The sequence below is a fragment of the Girardinichthys multiradiatus genome, chromosome 20, assembly GCF_021462225.1.
Source record: "Girardinichthys multiradiatus isolate DD_20200921_A chromosome 20, DD_fGirMul_XY1, whole genome shotgun sequence".
Lineage (NCBI taxonomy): Eukaryota > Metazoa > Chordata > Actinopteri > Cyprinodontiformes > Goodeidae > Girardinichthys > Girardinichthys multiradiatus.
In genome coordinates, this window is record NC_061812.1 from 17,533,421 (window position 1) to 17,552,969 (window position 19,549).

Consider the following 19,549-nt stretch of genomic DNA (forward strand, 5'->3'; position numbering starts at 1 on the left):
AGTAATATTAAAGTGTTCACTCAGACATTCAACAGATGTATTTCCTTCACCTTTTTAAAGATGTACTCTCTACTCTAGGACAATTATATTATTTCTAGAACTGCAATAAAAAGAAAACTGTGACTCCGACAAGTTTAGCTTTTACAGCATGGGGTCAATTCTCAACATTATATCAAGATAGGGCATCAGAGAGAGCAACAGAAACTTAGCTATTTAGCAACAGAAACTTAGCTATTTTTCCACAATCACAGAAAGACAAAAGTCCACTCTGGCAGAACCAAACTCAGTAATGCTGACAATCACACACAGATAACTTTTTTTTGCAAATATGTGATTCAGCCCTGGCTTGACTTAACATAAAATGGGTTGTGGGTTTGAACCAGCCTACTGGGTTGGGTTTCTGACCAAGCAAGTGAGTCAAACTGACTGGTGTCTAACATTAATGCTTCCAAAGAATGGGTTGGAAATAATAATTTATAAACTGCAATACTAAAGAAATAGTATTTGTATCATATGACTGATCCAAATGATTCAGCAGGAGGTTTCGACATTAAACAGAATACTCGACCCTGATCTCTGCTTTTTCTAAATTGTCAAAGCTTTCTTATTTTCATGTTTAGCATTTAACACCCCTAGTTTCTTTTTTACTAGCAAGCAAACAATTAAACTGACCGGTTCACAGAATGTGTTTTGTTTGAACCTCACATTATCAACCTCACTTTGTTTATTAAATAAATAGTAAGTAATTTACATCATAGATAAAATACAATTCTCAAAAATGTGAAATTCTTAGAAAACTGTTATTCCTCGTCTTTTGATGCTGCAAGGCTAAATCTTGCTAAACAAAACTACAAATTTAATGTTTTGAAAGCTGCAGTATCTGTGCATTAAGTTATGTGCTCCCAGGGGCCCCTTTCAGGCCTGGGGGTCTCTAGGCTTTAGTTTACTTCATGCCTTGGATCAACACTAAAATTATTGCCTTTTTTGGCTTTATGAACAGTTCTTTGGTTAAACTCTGATCATCTTTGTTGAACATACAGGCATTAGCCTTACCCAACGACTGTATGCTACTGTATTAGCTTCTTAGCAGGTAAAAGGCTAGTTTTATCTTTTGTGAACAAGCTCATTCTCTAATGTGAATTAGAGCCATTAATAGAACCCTCTGACATTACCATTATTTTTGCAGAATAATTTTACCATCCTAACATTTGCTGCTGTCAGGAAAAGGTCTTGTATCTCTATTTTTAGTTGTTTTTGTTTTCTTGAGAGAATCAACTCTATTGATCCCCCTTCACATCTCTCTGTGGTTCAGTTAAAATTATCCAGTTCAAAGTGTGAAAAAGAGCATGTGACTTTGACCAATTTGAAGTTACATTTAAAAGCATGACAGTTTTTTTTTTTTTTTCAATTTTCTGAAAAGTTACAGTTTTGGAGATACAAGGTTTATTCCTACAGTAACTAATTTCTTATTCCATGCAGTAGAAGACGTTCGGTAATGTCTGATCTGGTCCGTGTATTGTGGGAACAGCAAAGAAGACTCTTCAAGTCTTTTCTCTATCCTATAAAACTGCAAGACAATTTCTGACCCAGTGTATGCAAATACACAAATTCAGCTCCAACAACATAAACTCAGCATTTGAAATAAAGAAATTGTTCTCATAGATACAGTTCTTTTTTTGTATTTAGCAATTAATGTAAATGGCCCAGATGTATATTAGTGACCTAAATATAAACTAGAATTCACAGTAGGATAAAAAGCAGGACTGAGAGAGAAAAGAAATTAAAGAGATTGGATTATTGAAAGTCCCTTTGGCTCACTGGAATCATATTTGTCAAAGTAGAATGTTTTTATCCTTTTCTTATCTTTAAATACCATGATTTTTGTTCTCCCTCTCAAACTACTTAAATAAATTCTAAGAGGCACATATCTGCAATTAGAGAGCAACATGCAGTAATAAATACAAAAAAAGGTGGTCTAGTTTTTAGTTGAGATGGTATCTTTCTAAATTTTAGCTTATCACACATAAAAGGTCAAAAGCTGAAGTAACTGTTTTCTTGTCTCCAACAGCCTAAATACGGGTGCTTCTGGTCATTTTCAGTTGATCAGATGTGGGAGATCAACCTCTTTTTTTGCAGGCAAAAATAAAATTAACTTTGAACAATATCAGCATGATTGTAGCTTGGATTTAGAAGTAAAATAAGCATGTATTATTGGGCAACTTAGAAACTCCCTGTTCTGCTTGATGGTGACTAGCTGCAGCTAATGGCCTTAATAGAAAGGGCACTTGTTTTTATGGTAGCTGACTGTGGCTGCTTATCTGTTCAGAGAGCCATTATATTAGGTTGTAAAATGTGACACTGACTTGGCAGTTTTTTGCATTCCCCTTTGAGATCACCAGAGCTTGATGTATTGATGCAAACAAACCATTTACAGCTGTGAATTTACGTGAATTATTGTTTCTGGAATATAATTGCAATCCGTTATACAAATAGCATACATGGATCATTAATACTGCTATAAATGTGTTACCATTGTCAGGATTTGTATGCAAAATCACAAAGGAAACATACACTTGTGCATAAATACACAGTCAGGGAACTAAACCTTTCTTTTTTTAATGCCGTGAACTTTGACATTACATAAGAGTTTGACTGAGGGCACTCACGATAGAGGTGAAAGAGAAATTTACAGGACAAAGCAGGAGACATTGGCATTAACCATTATATCAAAATACTCAAGCGTACTGATTATAGAAATCCAAAACATTAAAACCATGATGTTTTATAAACCATCCATGAAGTTTCTATACTTGCTCAGTCCATGGAGGGTCATGGGGCAGTAGGCAGGATACAACAACCGCAGAATCATAACTAAGGGCAGTTTAGAGTGGCCAGTTTTTTTTTTTTTACATACATGTTTTTTGATGGTGGGAGAAAACCAGAGTACAGCGAGAATCCACACAAGCAAAGAAAGAGCTTGCAAACTTCACACAGAAAAGGTGGAGCTGGGATTTGAACCCAGGACCTTCTTGAGGGAACAGTCCTCACAAATGCTTCTTTGTTTGAAACCTTCAAATAAAAACTCGAAGCTTCAAGTAAAGAAAGACGTCTTAAGATTGACAGTCTTCATTTTTTAAGTAAATTTTGCTTTTTCCAGTCAATTACAGAAAAAGAAAATTACAAAGCAGTGTTGCAGATTACATACACGCCATCTCCAACTGAGTGAGCTCAGAATTTTTTGTATTTCCTCAATTATGAAATGCATAGTTGTATCTAAATATAAACCACTGCTCTACTCCAGCATTTTTGTGACTGTAGGACAGATGTAAAACTGGAACAAAGAAGCTTTGAAGGCTTTTTGACTTGAAAGGAGTTCATAGAGTAAAAATGTGCTTTTAAAAGCCCAATGAAGAAGGATGTTGAGAAGTGTTTTACTCCTGCAGGCAATGCTTTCTGGAAAAAAAATCAACCTTTATTCTCAGCTACAGGTTTGCATATTCCACCATTTTTTTTCATTCAACTGGTATTAATTTTGCAATATGGAAAACAAAATACGTATGCAATGATGAATAAAATCTTAATCATAAAATAAAAATGTCTAGAACGTCCTCCCCTACTGAAAACGGAAATGTGTTCATGAACAAACACAGAATAGGATAAATAAAAATACTCCTAAAAGGAATGAGGAAGGATTCTAGTTCATTCTCTTTCAACTTCCTTCTCAGTGAGGGTTTGTGTAAGAAGCATTCAAAGGATCTGATGGGAACTACTTAACTGCAAAAGATTAACCTGTAGGTGTGTCTGATGCAGATTATCTGGAGCCTGTCCACTTTACTGTAACTAAACACATGTGAGACTGGATTAGGGATTAATGTTTTTTTTTTTTTAAGGTGTCCTGTCCAGCATCAATAAGTATCTTGATGGTAAAGGTAGAATTTTGGGTGGGTTGAATTATCAAGAAATGTGATCACTTACCACATCTGATATGGTCTGTAGGTGGAGCAAAATTAAGTAGAAAAAAAGATGATCAATATTACAAAAATGCCAGATTTCTGAGTATTTGCAATGACTTAAAACGTGTTTGAGTAAAATAATGTGTCGCATATCTCTTATGCTAGCTAATAATGGCCTAATCTTGTAAGCAGTAAAATTGCTTCCAGGTTAGAAGAAGGTTTGTTGGGTCGTTTTGGGATTAGGTTCTAAAACAGTAAATAATGGGAAAACCACATAATTACAGACAGTAAAGCCACATAAACACAGTGTATAATGTGACTCCTGAAAGTGTTTGAGGCAAGACTTGTTTGCAATGTGACTAATCAACCTTACAGCTTTAACAGCCCACAGGGGGAATCTAGGTAAAGTATATGTTGCAGCCAAAAGGTCCTTTTAAATGGTTACAGCGTATGACCTACCCAGCGGAGCTACTAGACATAAAGCCATATGGGGAAGACTTTTTAAAAAGCTTCTTATTAAATATATAGTTTTGTCTCTTTCTTTTGCAGCCTCTAACAGATTTTTGTCCAGTATTGCTCTTTAATTAGCCCCATTTATCTTCCCATGACAAAAAAGCCCAAATTGTTTTATCATGGGAACCCCACAGCATGATCCTGTCACTAACAGGTGCAACATTTTTTTGAAGTTTGATCACGAATTCTACTGGGGATGTGCTCCTGAAAAATGTACATGCGTAACACCTATGGACTTATCCTAAAAGTGTAATTGATACATGGTGACATTTAAACCTGTTAAAATGATGTAGCTTTGTGTTACCATTATTTTTTATTAAATTCTTTTTTGAGAAAGATGAATGTGTTACAAAACCTTTTACACTTCATGTCATATGACCTAAATTTAGCAATGTTACCCCTGTCTATGCCATGGTGACAACATTTGGTACATTTGGATGAAATGACAACTGTTTTAGTATGTCAAATTTTCTGTATATGCACAACACAGTTTATTTTTCCTAAATAGAATAAGTTAACTACCTAAGGATTAAAGAAAAATGCGTTTATTGTGATGCAAAAAGGGTATGTAGTTTATTTCTGCTTTAAGGCCATCTGCTGGTCTAATCTCACATTTATAAAACAACAGAAAAACTTACATAAGTAATATTTGGCAGTTTTGTTATTTCGAGTAGAACGTATTAATAGCAGCCATCTTTAAAATGAATTCAAATAAATAAATATTACATTTTCATCAAATAATGTACAATAAATTATTCATTATTTTTAGTCGAACTGCTGTAGCATATTTGCAGGTTTGGAAATATTATGGCATTATACAACAAGCTTCATATCAAGGGCCAATTTCTTAAAGAACTTTTATGCACCACTGGGGACACTTGGTGGTCATAGCAAGGTACTACATTTGTAGACGGCAATATGATAGAACTTTATTTATTGTTTAGATAAAGTGATAAAAATGGGGTAAAAGTGTTTGTTTTTTCCAAATTTGTGTTATTCGACTTGTTCTACTTGTAACCTGTGATCAAAGTTTAGACTTAAAAGCATTTTACTGTACGGTGTCTCCTTTAAGAGTTCTGACCAACGGTCTCCGCGCCCAATCGCGGCGCGTAAACTGAATGTGTTGTTGTTAGCAACTAGCGGTTAGCCTTCAGCTAATTTTAGCTAACCGGTAAGCTAGCAGATTTATGATTTTCTCTCGGTTATCTCAAGAAAAAGTTTAAGTTGAGTTAAGCGACAGTCATACACGTCGCAGGAACAAGTCTTATCTAGTGTGTGCCTTCAACACAAACAAAAATGACTTCTGTACTGGTGAGTTGAGCTGCTTTCCACTTGTTAATGGAGCAACGAAGGTGAAGTGAGTTTCATATTTGTACTGTATAGTATTTTGCGGGAAGTGAAAACCTAAATTGCAACATTTGGTTTGGGGTTTGTTTTGTTTGTTATGGTGTCCAGGATGATATTCTGTTTAACACTAACACGAGTGTTGATATGATTTCTATAACTAACAAGGATCAGAAACTAAACATTCTATGATTTTATTGGGCAGAACTACTTTTTGATGTGGTTCGGCCATGTCATACGAAATGATTTACGAGATGAAAACCGTGTGCAGTGAAAGTTGTACATGCAAGCTAATGTACTGGCATATACAATGTTAAAGCAGCCATTTTTACAGTCTACTGCACATCTGCTTATGCAACTAACCCATGGTGTAATCACATTCAATCAGACATTAAACAACCCCAGGTGGCTTCTTAGGATGCATTTAACATCTGGCTTATCCTCCCTAGATGAAAAGGTGCAAAATCAAATGTATGTCTTAAGTAATGTTCCCACCTTTTATGCCTTACTCAGGTACTTTATTTATTCATATTTAGTTGATTAAAAAAAAGGAAGACTTTATCTGTATTAACACAAAATGGCATTAAGTATTCTTTTAGCGGTAGGAAACATTGAACAAGAGTTTGTATGCAATAGCAGGATTTCTCCAGCGGTAATTATGCAAGAGGCAGGATAAACCCTGGACAGGTCGCCAGTCCATCACAGGATGACATAGAGACACACAGGACAGGCATGCACACAATCAATTTAGAGAGACCAGTTAACCTAACCGTCATGTTTTTGAACTGTGGGAGGAAGCCGCAGTGAACACAGAATGTTTGCATCTACTGCTTTCTGGTTACAATTTGATGTGTTTTTTTTTTCTGTTTTCACATGAGAAATAAACATTTCTGTACTTAAAATGAAATTGTAAAATATATAATAAAATGTAAATTGCATATTTCATGGTCCGATGAGATTTATAAAACAGTTGCATCTTTTGGATGCACATAGAGGTGTTCCTGATCTTCCAGTCTATATGTTGGGGTACAGATGATGAGAAATATAGTATAACAGCAACTTAAAGATATTAGTAATCACTGCAGATTATATTTTCTGTGTTAGTATGTTATTACGCAATATATTTTCAAAATATGACTACTTTTCTTTCCCCAATTTTGTTTATTATGGTCTAATATGGGTATATTTGTAAATAGGCCTGAGCCTGCATCAAGGTATCCCAAGGTTTTAAAAAGTTGCATCAAATCACGAGTTTTCTGTCTTACCATTACTAGAGAAAGAGCTTGAGAGACTGGAATTTGTATAATGCTGTATGGAACATAGAAAACACAGCACACTGGTTGCTGCACACTGCCATAGAGTTGGCTGAAAGGTTCCCACAGTTTTGCCTTACTTACAAGAAAAGCAAATTAGGTTTTGTCAATGCATCCAGCTGCAAAACACATGGAAAATAAAAGGAGTAAAAAAAATAAAAAGGTAATGCTGTAGTTAGCTATCTATGATCATCATTTCTGGGGAAAAAGCAGACTGCTGGCTCTATTTGATCAGATTACCTGACTATTAACCAGTTTACAGCTACTTGTTAGACTATAAAATGCAGAATATGAAAAAAAAGGATTATTTTCTGTGTAATAATTGTTTGCTCTAAAACTACAACAAAATGTACTGGGTTTGGTTAATGCACATTTAAAGGGGTAAATAAACAAGAGCTCAATACAAAATTACAGTGAATAAATAAAAGCAGGTCTTTCTTGAAGATGAACAAAATATCCATATGAAACCATTTATTGACAATACACAATAGTTTATCAACACAAGTGTAATATAAGTGTAAAAACGTAAAAATGATTTATAAAAAATGTTCAAATCTTTACTTAAGAGTTTGTTTTACACGACTCTTGCCTGAACAACACACACTATAATAAATGTTCAGAAGTTAAAAGTCTCAGCTTTCGACGCCATATTTGTCAAAATGTCTCATAATAACTCCCAGCTCCAGCTCCACAGTCCCCATTGTTTCGGTGTGCAATCTGTATCTGTCCGCCCCGCTGTATATCAGATCCGGGTTGCGAAGTTGGGGACCTCCTCCAACAAACATTTGCGCCAGCTGCTCCTGCCAGGAGCCAAGCGGCCTCCATGTCACGCAGGTTATCCGGTGATGTCCCGGGCTGGAGGGGACGTGGCAGTAACCGTACCCGTACAGCTGGCAGCGGCCGAACGAGTCCTGGTGCCATACCTGCAGGTGGATCTTGGGCCAGCCTTGGAGACCTTTGGTTGCGTAGTGCAGATCAATTGGGTGACTCCAGTAAGCCATGTCTCCGGTTTGAGGGATGTCCACCTGAGTCTGTCCCTCCTTTAGCCCGGAGAGAAGACGCCATGCTCCTCCTGTATGAACTCCCCATTTGCAAAACAGGCTATTTTCCGGGAAACCGCTGGTCCCGATGATCTGGCCTATGATGTGAAGCTCTGCCATTTCACAACTGTCCGCTTTAACCAGAACATGCGGCTTTTCAACTCCTCTTTTCACTCTCCGAGTAACGGCTAACCTAACGGTTAGCAGTGGCTCTGGCTGTGGCTAGCTGTACATGTCATGTCTCCTTGGTAACCCAGGGTGCCCCAGTGTAATTGTTTGCGAAAACCCTGCGTACGGTCTGTCAGGCAACACTTGCTCTTTAGGTCTGATTTAATTTTTTGCAGCAGATTAAACACCTAATCTTTGCCTGTGTTAGATTGATAATATTTAGTATTTCAGTTAAAGTATTAATGAAATCATAGTTAAATTGACAGATGATGTCTGATAGTGGTTACGCAAATTAGATATTTCTGCCTGACTGAGTAAGTTCAGGGTATATTTTAAAATAAAACGCGTTTCATCTTGTGGTATTATATGTAAAGTGATGTTTGTGGATGGTTGGAAAATAAACAATTTTAATCTATAAATTACCCCCAATCATTCGGACGATTAAGTTTGATTATTATTATTAATAATGTTTTTTTCTCTGCCTAAAATAAGCAGGCTTTGGAGCCTTGAGGATTAATGTGAAACAGCGCCACACAGTGGATTTTGTTTTTTCAGTTTCAGAGTCGAGTGAACTGGGTGCTGACATTTTCACTCGTTAGACACAGAAGTGAAATGTAATAAATTAACTTACTACTTTGTTTGGTGTGGTTATAATATAAATATTCTTAACTTGAGTACGTTATTTACATGTGACATTTTACTCTGAGGGAAAAAGGTACCTTCACTCAATTACATTTACAAAACAAATGTAGGGCCTATAGTATAACCCTTTTAGTAATGGTATTTTTTAGTGTGATATGGTCAATTTAGCACATACACAGTTCCTAAAATTGCATAGTTCCTGCATATCATCTTTTAACTTAATTTCTAAACACACGGTTAGCCTTGTTTCTCATGCCCACTTAAATTTTCTTCTGCTTTTAATACAATCCAGCCCCACAGTTTTGCTCTTAAATTACTGACTGATTTTAACTTGTGTCCAAGTATTGTTTGATGGGTTTTAGATTCTCTTGTTGACAGATCCCCATGTATCCGAGTGAAAGGTACTCGTACTCGTCGTCTTCCACTTATCCAGGACCGGGTTGCTGGGGCAGCAGACTCAGCAGAGACGCCCAGACGTCCCTCTCCCCAGACACCTCTTCCAGCACCTCCGGGTGGAGCCCAAGGCGTTCCCAGGCCAGCCGAGAGACATAGTCCCTCCAGCGTGTCCTGGGCCGTGTCCTGGGCCTCCTCCCGGTGGGACGTGTCTGGAACACCTCCCGAGGAAGGCGTCCAGGAGGCATTCGGTATAGATGCCCAAGCCACCTCAACTGGCTCCTCTCGATGTGGAGGAGCAGCGGCTCTACTCTGAGCCCCTCCCGGATGGCTGAGCTCCTCACCTTATCTCTAACGGAGTGCCCGGCCACCCTACGGAGGAAGCTAATTTCAGCCGCTTGTATCCGGGATCTCGTTCTTTCGGTCATGACCCAAAGTTCATGGCCATAGGTGAGGGTAGGAACGTAGACCGACCGGTAAATCGAGAGCTTCGCTTTTCGGCTCAGCTCTCTCTTCACCACAACGGACCAGCACAGTGCCCCCGTTACTGTGGCAGCTGCACCAATCCGTCTGTTGATCTCCCGCTCCATTCTTCCCTCACTCGTGAACAAGACCCCGAGATACTTAAACTCCTCCACTTGAGGCAGGAACTCCCCTCCAACCTGAAGAGGACAAGCCACCCTTTTCCGGTCGAGAACCATGGCCTCGGACTTGGAGGAGCTGATCTTCATCCCAGCTGCTTCACACTCGGCTGCGAACCGCCCCAGTGCATGCTGTAGGTCTTGGCTAGATGGGGCCAGCAGGACCACGCCATCTGCAAAAAGAAGAGACGAAATCCTCTGGTCCCCAAACCAGACCCCCTCCGACCCTTGGATGCGCCTAGAAATCCTGTCCATAAAAGTTATGAACAGGAGTACAACATGCACCGGGAACAGGTCCGACTTAGTGCCGGCAATGCGAACCAAACTCCTGCTCCGCTTGTACAGAGACCGGATGGCCCCTAGTAAAGAGCCACCGATTCCATACTCCTGGAGCACCCCCCACAGGGCATCACGAGGGACACAGTCGAATGCTTTCTCCAGGTCCACAAAACACATGTGGACTGGCTGGGCAAACTCCCATGAACCCTCGAGTACCCTGTAGAGGGTATAGAGCTGGTCCAGTTTCCCACAGCTGGGACGAAAACCACACTGCTCCTCCTGAAGCCGGGGTTCGATTATCGGCCGGACTCTCCTCTCCAATACCCTGGCCTTACCAGGGAGGCTGAGGAGTGTGATCCCCCTGTAGTTGGAACACACACTCCGGTCACCCTTCTTATGTAGGGGGACCACCACCCCAGTCTGCCAATCCAAAGGCACTGTCCCTGTTCGCCACGCAATGTTGAAGAGGCGTGTCAACCATGACAGCCCCACAACATCCAAAGACTTGAGGTACTCAGGGCGGATCTCATCCAACCCCGAAGCCATGCCACCGCGGAGCTTTTTAACCACCTCGGTGACTTCAGCCTGGGTGATGAAAGAGTCCTTCCCCGAGTCCCCAGCCTCTGTTTCCACCAGGGAATGCGTGATGGCAGGATTGAGGAAATCCTCGAAGTACTCCTTCCACCGGCCGATAATGTCCCCAGTCGAGGTCAGCAGCTCCCCACCCCCACTGTAAACAGTGTTGGCGAAGCACTGCTTCCCCCTCCCGAGGCGCCGGACGGTTTGCCAGAATCGCTTCGGGGCCAACCGGTAGTCCTTCTCCATGGCCTCACCGAACTCCTCCCAGGTCCGAGTTTTTGCCTCTGCCACCGCCCGGGCCGCGGCACGCTTGGCCCCAACGGTACCCGTCAGCCGCCTCAGGAGTCCCACAAGCCAACCACAGCCGATAGGACTCCTTCTTCAGCTTGACAGCGTCCCTTACTGCCGGTGTCCACCACCGGGTTCGGGGATTGCCGCCGTGACAGGCACCGCAGACCTTACGGCCGCAGCTACGGGCAGCAGCATTGACAATAGATGTGGAGAACATGGTCCATTCGGACTCTATGTCTCCAACATCCCTCGGAATCTGGTCAAAGCTCTCCCGGAGGTGCGAGTTGAATACATCCCTGGCCAAGGGGTCCGCCAGACGTTCCCAGCAGACCCACACTATGCGCTCGGGCCTGCCAAGTCTGTCCAGGTTTCTCCTCCCCCAGCGGCTCCAACTCACCACCAGGTGGTGATCAGTGGACAGCTCAGCCCCTCTCTTCACCCGGGTGTCCAAAACATGTGGCCGAAGGTCTGATGATACGACAACAATGTCGATCATTGACCTCCTGCCTAGGGTATCCTGGTGCCAAGTGCCCTGATGGACACCCTTATGTTTGAACATGGTGTTCGTTATGGACAATCCGTGACTAGCACAGAAGTCCAATAACAAAACACCGCTTGGATTCAGATCGGGGAGGCCATTCCTCCCAATCACGCCTCTCCAGGTGTCACTGTCGTTTCCCACGTGGGCGTTGAAGTCCCCCAGCAGAATAATGGAGTCCCCAGGAGGGGCACTATCCAGCACCCCCGACAGGGACGCCAAGAAGGCAGAGTACTCCGCACTACCACTCGGCCCGTAGGCCGAAATGATAGTCAGAGACCTGTCCCCAACCCAAAGGCGCAGGGATGCGACCCTCTCATCCACCGGGGTAAACCCCAACACGAGACGGCTGAGCTGGGGGGCAACAAGCAAACCTCCCCCAGCCCGCTGCCTCTCCCCGCGGGCCACTCCAGAGTAGAAGAGAGTCCAGCCCCTCTCGAGGAGATGGGTTCCAGAGCCCACGCTGTGTGTGGAGGCGAGCCCGACTATTTCTAGTCGATATCTCTCGACCTCCCGCACCAGCTCAGGCTCCTTCCCCCCCCAGCGAGGTGACATTCCACGTCCCTAGAGCCAGCCTAAGCATCCGGGGATCGGGCCGCCGAGGTCTCCACCTTCGTCTGCCGCCCAGTCCTCTTTGCACCGGTCCCTCATGGTTCCCCCTGCAGGTGGTGGGCCCACTGGGGGATGGTCTCGCGTCTCTCGTTCGGGCTTGGCCCAGCCGGGTCCCGCGAGGAGCAACCCGGCCACCAGGCGCTCTCCGACGAGTCCCCAGGCCTGGCTCCAGGGTGGGACCCCAGCTCGGCCGTACCGGGCGACGTCACGTGCCTCGATTCCGAGTGAAAGGTTCTGTGTTAAATGGGCTATTTTACTCTGTTCTCTGTCCTTCATTGTATATCCTGTACAGTAATGGTTGCAGGAGTCATTATACAGGATGACACATTTTGAGGTTTGCGAATGAGACTATTGTCAGCCTGTTACAGAAAATGCAACATTTTTGTTACATTAGCTTACTTTGCTCAATTAATTAATGCTCTTTTGTCTGTTATTTATTTTGTATTTAAAAGGTTCATGTTCTGACTCAAAATCATGTTTTAAAATAAGTATAGAAATTTCTTAGAGGATGTGATACTAACACATTACCTCCAAATAAGGGAAATCTCTGTACATATTTCATCAATCTATCAGATTTTGTGATCTTTTTAGGAATTTTGCTTATGAATTCACTCATAATGCATTTTTCTTATTTTAAAAGTTTGTAAAAAGTTTATTTTTGTAAATAATACCAAAACAGGTTTATTTTTAGATTTTCTTTTTTTTTTTTTGCTTTGATAGTTGCTGATTTAATCATGGTAGTTTATTGTCACCAAACAGATTTCTCTGTTTCCCTCTCCACATAGTTGGATCCAACACTAGAGAGACATTTTAAAGGTCATCGGCACACTGTGACAAGTGTGGACTTCAACTGCAACATGAAACAGATTGGTAACTACCTTATTTATTTTCCAGACTATTTTTATGTATGTGTCTCTGTTTCTTGTCTTCTATTTTACTGTGCTGTTCACTGTGGCCTTGCACAATTCACTCTAGTGTGCTTCCCCCTCTCCCAGCTACAGGCTCTGTGGACTCTTGTGTGATGATCTGGAACATGAAGCCTCAGATGCGAGCGTATCGCTTTGATGGGCACAAAGAAGCTGTGACTTCCGTTCAGTTTTCTCCATCTGGCCACCTGGTGGCCTCCACCTCTAGAGACAAAACAGTACGCCTTTGGGTGCCCAGCATGTAAGATTTTATGTATCCTCACTTTCTGTATTCAGTTACTCCTCTTTTATCTAAGTTTAGCCTGAAACCACCACAGAAGACTGATTCTAATTATTGCCTTTCTCCAGCTGTCAGGATACAGCACTGACCACCCCTGACTGTTTTACATTTAAGTGATATGCGGTGTGTTTACAGGAAGGCAGAGTCAACAGTATTCAGAGCTCACACCGCCACCGTGCGCTGTGTTAACTTCTCTGGTGATGGACAGACTCTGGTGACAGCCTCTGATGACAAGACCATCAAACTGTGGACGGTCCATAGGCAGAAGTTCCTCTTCAATCTCTGCCAACACATGAACTGGGTCCGCTGTGCTAAGTAGGACACCCAAATATATGCAATTTTTGTAACCATATTTTATATATATATATTCCAACCAGTTATTGAAGGACTTTTCGTAATTAAATTTTCTTTTTCAGGTTTTCTCCAGATGATCGTTTGATTGTATCGTCCAGTGATGATAAAACCATAAAACTGTGGGACAAGAACAGCAGAGAATGCATTCATTCTTTTTCTGAACATGCTGGGTAAGCGTTTCAAACCAGAATGATGAACGTGAGAAGCTTTGATAAAACGATTTGATAAACGCAGGAAGAGACTGAAACTAGTCTGTGTTTGTAAACTGTGTTCAAATAAGGATTTTACATGAGGTCAGAAAAGTGACAGATAAAGAATAATACTGTATTGTTTTCTGTAAAATGCCTTTTTTCTTTTATTAGAGAAATTTAAATTAAAGATAGCCTTGCCCTTAGTTCTTTAAGCTGATGCTTAAATGTCTTTTTTCTCCTTTCTCTAAAGTTATGCAAACTATGTAGACTTTCATCCCAGTGGGACATGCATTGCCGCAGCAAGTACTGATCACTCTGTTAAGGTCTGGGACATCCGATCCCACAAGATGCTTCAGCATTATCCAGGTAAAAACACCCCGTGAACCCATCTTCTGTTGGAGCAAAAGAACAGTTCGTATTTAACCACAACATGGTTTAGCTTGATGACCTGTTTTTCCATCTTCTGATGTTTATGGAATAACTTATTTTTCATGCTTTGTTTGTCCACTCCCAATGTATTATAGTTAATATACTAGTGTTTACTTGAGTACATTTTCTTCATTTAAATGTTATTTGTATTCACGACACACAAATTGCAAAAACAAACAATTAAGATTAGGGCTGTATTACCTTGAATGCAATTAACCTCCATTTTCCTCACTCCTCTTCTTTTTCAATCAGTCCACCACCACTCTTACTGAGAGAGTAGAGTAAAGGTCTATCCAACGGTTCAAAAATGTGTCATATCACAGAAGGCTACAAAATAACGCATCCATGCAGTACTTATGTTATGTCATGTTATGTTCTGTGCAGCTCCAAATAAACTAAATTAGTGATGTATGTAAAACAGCCAGTGACAGGAATTGGCCAATTTTATACTTGACTGGCCATAACTGGTGATCAATCAGAAGGCAATTCCAAATGTAAACTTTTCCTGTTATTGACCGCATTATATATATTCTCAGACAAGGTCACTGTGACAAGAACACTCCTTAATGTGAAGGGTTTTCTTTTTTTTTAGCTTTTTTGTGTTTAGATTAAGTGTTTGAAAAATAAAGGTAACATAAGAACAAAAGCTGTAAAGCTGTTTCATCCTTCTTAAAAGTTTAGTTATGCCTGCTGTGCACCAAGCTAGGTTAGTAAATGTTGGCAATCTTTATGGAAATCTCAGTTCTTTGTTTTAAAATGTTAGGGAAACCTGTGAACTGCTGTGTCACACTGTGTCACTGGGGATCTCCTTACAGGTCCTTCTCAAAAAATTAGCATATTGTGATAAAGTTCATTATTTTCTATAATGTAATGATGAAAATTTAATATTCATATATTTTAGATTCATTGCACACTAACTGAAATATTTCAGGTCTTTTATTGTCTTAATACGGATGATTTTGGCATACAGCTCATGAAAACCCAAAATTCCTATCTCACAAAATTAGCATATTTCATCCGACCAATAAAAGAAAAGTGTTTTTAATACAAAAAACGTCAACCTTCAAATAATCATGTACAGTTATGCACTCAATACTTGGTTGGGAATCCTTTTGCAGAAATGACTGCTTCAATGCGGCGTGGCATGGAGGCAATCAGCCTGTGGCACTGCCGAGGTCTTATGGAGGCCCAGGATGCTTCGATAGCGGCCTTTAGCTCATCCAGAGTGTTGGGTCTTGAGTCTCTCAACGTTCTCTTCACAATATCCCACAGATTCTCTATGGGGTTCAGGTCAGGAGAGTTGGCAGGCCAATTGAGCACAGTGATACCATGGTCAGTAAACCATTTACCAGTGGGTTTGGCACTGTGAGCAGGTGCCAGGTCGTGCTGAAAAATGAAATCTTCATCTCCATAAAGCTTTTCAGCAGATGGAAGCATGAAGTGCTCCAAAATCTCCTGATAGCTAGCTGCATTGACCCTGCCCTTGATAAAACAGAGTGGACCAACACCAGCAGCTGACACGGCACCCCAGACCATCACTGACTGTGGGTACTTGACACTGGACTTCTGGCATTTTGGCATTTCCTTCTCCCCAGTCTTCCTCCAGACTCTGGCACCTTGATTTCCGAATGACATGCAGAATTTGCTTTCATCCGAAAAAAGTACTTTGGACCACTGAGCAACAGTCCAGTGCTGCTTCTCTGTAGCCCAGGTCTGGGGAATGCGGCACCTGTAGCCCATTTCCTGCACACGCCTGTGCACGGTGGCTCTGGATGTTTCTACTCCAGACTCAGTCCACTGCTTCCGCAGGTCCCCCAAGGTCTGGAATCGGCCCTTCTCCACAATCTTCCTCAGGGTCCGGTCACCTCTTCTCGTTGTGCAGCGTTTTCTGCCACACTTTTTCCTTCCCACAGACTTCCCACTGAGGTGCCTTGATACAGCACTCTGGGAACAGCCTATTCGTTCAGAAATTTCTTTCTGTGTCTTACCCTCTTGCTTGAGGGTGTCAATAGTGGCCTTCTGGACAGCAGTCAGGTCGGCAGTCTTACCCATGATTGGGGTTTTGAGTGATGAACCAGGCTGGGAGTTTTAAAGGCCTCAGGAATCTTTTGCAGGTGTTTAGAGTTAACTCGTTGATTCAGATGATTAGGTTCATAGCTCGTTTAGAGACCCTTTTAATGATATGCTAATTTTGTGAGATAGGAATTTTGGGTTTTCATGAGCTGTATGCCAAAATCATCCGTATTAAGACAATAAAAGACCTGAAATATTTCAGTTAGTGTGCAATGAATCTAAAATATATGAATGTTAAATTTTCATCATGACATTATGGAAAATAATTAACTTTATCACAATATGCTAATTTTTTGAGAAGGACCTGTATATATATAAATAAATAAATAAATAAATATATATATATATATATATATATATATATATATATATATAGATAGATATCTATCTATATAGATATATATATCTATATAGATAGAGATGGATATATCTATCTAGTTATCTATAGATATATCTATATTTATATATAGATGTAGATATAAAAAATATCTATCTGTCTGTCGGTCAGTCGGTATATATCTGGTTCTTTTTATATAAATAATTTGTATGTTTTTCTTACGACAAAAAAGATGCTTAAGGCTTCTTTATAGTTATTATAAACAAATAACTTGTGATATTTAGCATGTTACATTTTCACATTAAAGAAAATGTTTATAACAAGTCTTGGAGAGACTGCTGTAATTTCTTTCAGTTAAGTGTTATCTATAGATACATGTGTCCTGTAACCTGGACATTTTTACTGTATTTTTAGATTTTTAGTGATGGAAAGAAGGAAAACACAGTAACCTTTTTCACCTCTTCGGAAATCATTGTTTTATTTTAAAAGAAAGACTGCTTAATTTTAAATGTATCCAGAATGTATTTAAAAGAAGTATTTTGTAGTTTTGTTTTATAGATCTAAAGTTGTTATCAGTGGTTCAGCCACAAAATCTCTCATCACCACATCCCTAGTTTAAATCTCATCATTAGATTGGTAGCTGAACATTTTCTGGCATCTTATTAACTGAATGTTGATGCTGTTTTATCAGTCTGGCAGTCAGGCTGATTGGTGTAATCAGCCCTCCTAAATGGATTTCAGTTTTGAGATCTAATAATGGATAATCAAATCTGCCTGTGGTGATTGAGCATGATGATAAAGACACCTCTAAATTCTCTTTGCTTTCATTTTATTTCATTTTACATGATATATTTAACACATTAGCCTGCTAAAAGGGAATGATTTTTGTCAAAACTTGTAGCAGGCATTATTAGAAACTGGTTGGATTATGGTTTAACGTAACATGAAATTGTCTTTGTTATTTATAAAGTATGGTGTTGACAGCCTTTGCTACAAATGGCAGCAACTAGTTAACAATGTCAGCTTGTTGTGTTGAACTTAACTGTGCTGATTTTAATTACTGAATTGTTAATATTGTTTTCTGTCCTTAAATGAACCTGTTGTTAAGAAAACAACCAATCTCTTTCTCTCTCACTCTGTGCAGTCATTCAACCTCAGCTCTCAGCTAATGTCTCATTAGGGCTTACCAATGTTCATCCAGCAGAGGGACCCCCAGCTTTTAAATGTTTTATTCTCACTGTTTGGGTGAAGAAGACATGTGAAAGACGTAAGGGATCGTTTTAATTCAGGAGGAGTTGCAATTGTTCTCTGATGCTTGACTTTATAAGCTTTTCTTTCTAAACAGCAGCTGGAGCAGTGTGATGCACTGCAGTAATGCACTAAAGCTCCAAACATCTGGTCTGCTGAAGTGTGTTTAAGCAAAACAATAAAAAACTGTTGCTTTAAAATACCTGACCTTATCTGTAAAGATGGCATCTCTAGTTTAAATCTAAGGATCCACGGCTAGAATATGTAACTAGGGCTAAGAATGACAAACCATATGTATTAACGTTTTCTGTCTGTTTGTAAAATAAGACCTAACAGAAATGTTACTGAATGACAACTTCTTCTAATTCTATATTGTGAAGTTTCAGAAATCTCTTTGCAACCCACTGGTTGAGAGTCACACAGAACCTCAACCTGAAAGTTGCACTGTGTTTGTATTTGAAAACAAACAAGAGATGTGCCTTTTTTTAATTCTCAATAATGCTGTAGTGTGTGCATAACATGGTCACTTGCTCTTTAAAGGGTACCCTTCATTCTTCAAGAAGTAGAACATGAACATGTGATTTAGGAAGAACTTTAAATAAATGTACAGCTGCACATGTGCATTGAGTCCTGCTATAAGATCTGTGTGTTTTGTTTTCTCTAGTCCACAGTGGTGCTGTGAACAGTTTGTCTTTCCATCCTGCTGGTAATTTCCTAATCACTGCGTCCAGCGATTCCACAATGAAAATACTGGACCTGGTGGAGGGAAAGCTGTTGTATACACTGCATGGACATCAGGTAGACACATGCACCCACCCACACACACACACACACACACACACACACACACACACACCCTGTACACGGCTATCCTGCAGGCCTAGTTGTTCAGTATACTTGTTCCTGACCAGGACAGGTTGAGTCTCTTCTAAAAAGTAACGCAGGGAGGGTTACATTGGTGTGTACCATTACGTGTGTTCAACATCTCCAATATACACGTTTATCTCTGCTTAGGTCTGTATGCACTCGAGTTGTGTGCGTATGATGCCTTTTTTGCATTTGTTGTATTTTAGTACTTGCCTGGCAAGCTGGCAGCCCACTCAGGATGACTCATCTCATGGTTTTTGGAAGGAAACAGAACTGTTTCTGCCCCCGTTTCTCCCGATCCTCTCTCTTCCTTCTTCTTTTCTGGTTTTGTGCTGTTGACTTCTCAAACGTCACGACAACTTTCTTTCCCTCTTTTCCACCTTCGTAATGATCCTAATTTTCCTTTTGAACCTTCTGCCTCTTTCTGTCCCACATCTGATGCACTCACATTTTGGCTGCCTGGAGTAGCTGGCCGGACGGCGCGCTGACTGTGTCTGTTTGTTTGAACAGCTGATGGACTGGCTTGCTGGCTGGTTGT

General features: G+C 40.6%; 2 protein-coding genes across 7 annotated transcripts in view; one reads left to right on the forward strand and one right to left on the reverse strand.

Moving 5' to 3' along the window:
• Positions 1-5,342: 5,342 nt before the first annotated feature.
• poc1a (POC1 centriolar protein A) overlaps positions 5,343-19,549 on the forward strand; it is a 57,368-nt gene continuing 43,161 nt past the window's right edge. For 5 of the 6 annotated variants that reach the window (XM_047348470.1, XM_047348469.1, XM_047348471.1 and 2 more), the window contains exons 1-7: positions 5,545-5,777; positions 13,092-13,176; positions 13,302-13,473; positions 13,648-13,827; positions 13,929-14,036; positions 14,308-14,423; positions 18,809-18,942. In XM_047348470.1, coding sequence (XP_047204426.1) covers positions 5,763-5,777; positions 13,092-13,176; positions 13,302-13,473; positions 13,648-13,827; positions 13,929-14,036; positions 14,308-14,423; positions 18,809-18,942 — 810 coding nt within the window. In that variant the 5' untranslated portion in view covers positions 5,545-5,762. Of the gene's footprint in view, positions 5,362-5,544; positions 5,778-13,091; positions 13,177-13,301; positions 13,474-13,647; positions 13,828-13,928; positions 14,037-14,307; positions 14,424-18,808; positions 18,943-19,549 lie in introns of those variants that run through there. The other variant, XM_047348474.1, reaches the window with a different exon arrangement.
• b9d2 (B9 domain containing 2) lies at positions 7,580-8,428 on the reverse strand. Its single transcript, XM_047348475.1, has one exon. It carries the CDS (start codon positions 8,281-8,283, stop codon positions 7,756-7,758), a length of 528 nt encoding a protein of 175 aa, XP_047204431.1. The 5' UTR covers positions 8,284-8,428; the 3' UTR covers positions 7,580-7,755.